Raw genomic sequence first — 3,518 nt, 5'->3', positions numbered from 1 at the left:
CCCAGGCCCCGAGAGCCTGTCCCCAAGACAAGCCAGCGTCTTACCGTCGGGGCGCTGCAGCAAGGGCGTGGGCGGCCCCCGGACGCTCCTCCGGGCTTCCCGGTTCGTGACGAAGCAGGTGTAGTTGCCCACGTCTGACGGCTCCACCTTGGCGATGTACAAGTTCCCCGTCTCTTGAGACACAAACCGCCTGCTGTCCTCTTGGACGTGCAAAGGGTTATCGTTGAAGGTCCACGCGTAAGATAAACCTGGAAGACAGAAAGGAAATGTAATCCCTTAACTGGATTCCCTCTCAGCTGAGGGGACTGTGCCCTGCTGACCCATGAGTAGACGAGACGGGGCCCTTCTCTGCCTGGGGGAACTGTAATATTTTCTTATATTCAAACATATCCCAGTTTGGATGGTAAATGCTACAGTCGTCCTGCCCGCAAGGCCCAGAATGCAACAGCAGTAACTGTGGCCGGTGGGGGTGACAGGACACCCTTGACACCCGAAGGCAGGTCCACACGTCACAGCTAGAGCAGCGGCTGGTTTACGAGGTAATGCGCTGTCCATCACGAGACATGACCAAGCAGAGGATGGATGAGTTTCGCTTGAGATGTCGAAAAAGGTTTATTTTTGCAGTTGATGGGCAATCGGAGCTACGTTTCTGGGTGGTCTTCCCCACCCGCAGCGTCCCTTTGGGCCCCCTAAGAGTCACGCTTTGGGATCGAGTGTCCACACGCGCGGCTCGCTTCTTGTTTCATTTTTGGAAATGCGCTTTGATGCTCCTGCGCTGTTCCCGGCTATCAGACCTTCGTCTTCCTTCGCCGGCCCCCGCTGAGGTCCCCGTCATTTCGGGAGGTCTCCGGCCTCGTCGCCGATGTCCTTCGCTGCCTCACTTCTAAGCCAGTTGCTCATCTCCACCAAAGAGAGGCTCAGAGTTTTTCTTGGAAACCAGAGAGCCCCCTGGTAGGATGTTTTTCTTCAGTATAAAGAGGAGGGAAGATGCAGCTCAGAGTCTCCTGTCAGTGATGCCTCGGCGTTTGAGTCTCCTGTGGAGCCGACAGGATCTCGAGCAAATTTCCAAGGCCATGTCTCAGCTCCAGGGTGTTTATTCGACATCTGTTTGGGGAGAGGACCAGGCTCCCCTCCCTAAAAGCCCAGGTCACCCCCTTCACTCAACGAGAATGACAGGGTGCCACCCGGTCCCCCCAAATCTTCGTTTCCTTTACCCTATGATCTCGGGCCCCGACGCCGTCACGCCCACCCCTCCCTCGGCGAGTTCCTTTCCCTGCTAAACCGTTTTGCTCTGTTCCGCTACGTGGTACATCCTTCGACAGCGGAGCTTTCAGCGGCTGCGGGAAGAGCGGGGTCCAGCAGGAGAAAAGATTCCATAAAGGACAACGCGAAAATCAGAACGCGCGTTCACGTCACACCTGCTCCATCACCCCAGCGATCCGTGCGGTGAAGCCGCCCGGTCGCCGCTGGCTGGCCCGTTACACACGGGGGGCCTGGAGCCAGGGGCGCAAAGGCAATTTCCCACAGCGATATCACGGACACGCGGACGGGGCCGGACCTGAGCCTGGGCCCCCGAGATGCCAAACCCTCTGCTCGTCCTCGGCCACCACTGCCCGCTCCGCAGGTTTGCAAGGAGCCCCCCACCTGCAGAGCTCTCGCAAACCCCGAGCTGCCTGCATGTCCCAGCCTGTGACATCGGGACAGCTGTTCCTCGCCCCCCTTCCGTCCCCATCAACGCTCCTGTCTCGAGTTCAATTCCCGCAGAATCTTCTAGAGCTAAAGGTTAATCTGTCATTCGAAGTCACTCCCGTGTTTATAGCTTTATTAGCAGGGATAGAACGCATTGTGAAACCTATAAAAAGTAATTCCTCTCTGCGAAGCGGCCTCCCGAGAGCAGGGTATGGAGCCGAGTGCGCGTCACACCGCAGGAGGCCGTGGCACGACGCGCCCCCCACCCCAGACCCCACCACTGCTCCGGGAACTGGCGTCCTGACAGCCTCCAGGGACTCTGGAGCACCGGGGCCATCTCTGCGATGACAGTCCCCGGCATCAAGAGCGAAACTCAGGGTCCTCTGCATGAAGGAGCAAAGGCAAGCGTGGGTCCTGACGGGGGTGGGGCGCCCCTTGGACACCTGCCTAGGGGGCGGCGAGGGAGCCTGGAGGACTGGGCGCCTCGGGCCGGAGACGCTGGGATGCCTGGGAAGGAGGGCCGGGGCGCCGTCCAGCCCTCGCTCTCGTCGTCCCGGTGAACAGGTGGCGGGACAGAGAATCCAGGGGCCCTTTCCTGCCCCGCCCCGGACGGCTGGCCGGTGCTGTCACGAGCTTCCTTCCTGCCACGGACGCCTGTCCCCAGAACAGTCCGCGCCGCGGCCTTCCTCCATGCCATGTCATCGCCAGCTCCTGTGTGCCTAATTTGGGTATTTTTAATGGGGAAAGAAAAAGATACCCTGCAAATTAAACGTGTGAAATCCTTCCCATTTGGCTTTTCTTAATTAAATGTATAATTCATGAGCCACTTAAGTGGAAACCGTTGGATTTTTAAAATATTTCCCCACCGCCCATGACATTTATCTGTTATTAATGACTGTGGTGCGTGTCCCTGAAACAATGCGGTGGGGCCGTCCCAGCAGAAACGTGACCCGTCCTTCCCGACGTGTCGTCTGCAGCTTCACATGCCCACGTCCTCCCAGATTTTAGTAACACTCAGCACAGCAGATCCGCGGCGAGCGGCTGAGGACTCTGTCTGCTGCTCCCTCAAGCAGCCAACGAATCCTATTTCCCCCAGAGCCCGATCGTGTTTTGACATCTTGTACAGCCGTCTGTCTTATATTGTGACGTTTAAGATAGATATACAAAAGACACGTGCAATTATGCCCATGATCCGGGATGTCGTTTTTATTGGGGGGGGGGGGGCGGTGTCTCGAGTGACAGGGACCGGGAATGGCGTGGAGGGCCTCTGTGAGCTCTGAGGAACGGACCCCAAACAGGCAGCGTGTTTTTCTTGAGGTGGAAAATAAATAAGTGGAATGAAGCACCTGAAGCATAGTGCTCAGATTTAGTGCATAAAGCCCCCTTTGGGACATTCCAGAAGGAGTGTGCTTTACCGCAAACCCTGTGCAGGGCTCCAGGGTTAATGCGACTGGCTCTTTGGAGGTAAATCAAGGTCACGTTAGCTCAGCGGCAGAGACCTAAGCCGAGGAAAATGATTCCCTTCCTGCGAGGAAGCCGTCAGCATGGGCGCCGAGCCGGTTCGTGATGTCACCCAGAGAGTGACAGCTTCACGGCCACTCGGATTTGAGATCCCATCGCTCCTCACTTATGACGCAGCCACCTCGGTGTTACGAGGGCCTTCGGACCTACACACCTCCTGGCTGGACTCGTAGCTTGCAGGCCAGTGCCAGTTTCGGCCTCGGACCCTGGGACTGCCAGGTGCAGAGGACTCTGGGACCCACTGCAGCCCGGCCAGCCCCTCCCGGGCAAAATGAAGACACAGCGGCCGAGGCCCGGGCTTCCTCTCT

At 57.9% G+C, this 3,518-nt stretch overlaps 1 protein-coding gene across 1 annotated transcript in view; it reads right to left on the bottom strand.

Moving 5' to 3' along the window:
• CNTN6 (contactin 6) overlaps positions 1 to 3,518 on the bottom strand; it is a 180,684-nt gene that overhangs the window by 89,979 nt on the left and 87,187 nt on the right. The window contains exon 4 of the mRNA XM_011380851.1: positions 45 to 248. Coding sequence (XP_011379153.1) covers positions 45 to 248 — 204 coding nt within the window. The remainder of the gene's footprint in view (positions 1 to 44; positions 249 to 3,518) is intronic.

Source organism: Pteropus vampyrus, unplaced genomic scaffold (assembly GCF_000151845.1).
Source record: "Pteropus vampyrus isolate Shadow unplaced genomic scaffold, Pvam_2.0 Scaffold409, whole genome shotgun sequence".
NCBI classification, from domain to species: Eukaryota; Metazoa; Chordata; class Mammalia; order Chiroptera; family Pteropodidae; genus Pteropus; species Pteropus vampyrus.
The sequence above is the reverse complement of the archived record's forward strand: the minus strand, read 5'-3'. Positions and strand labels throughout refer to the sequence as shown.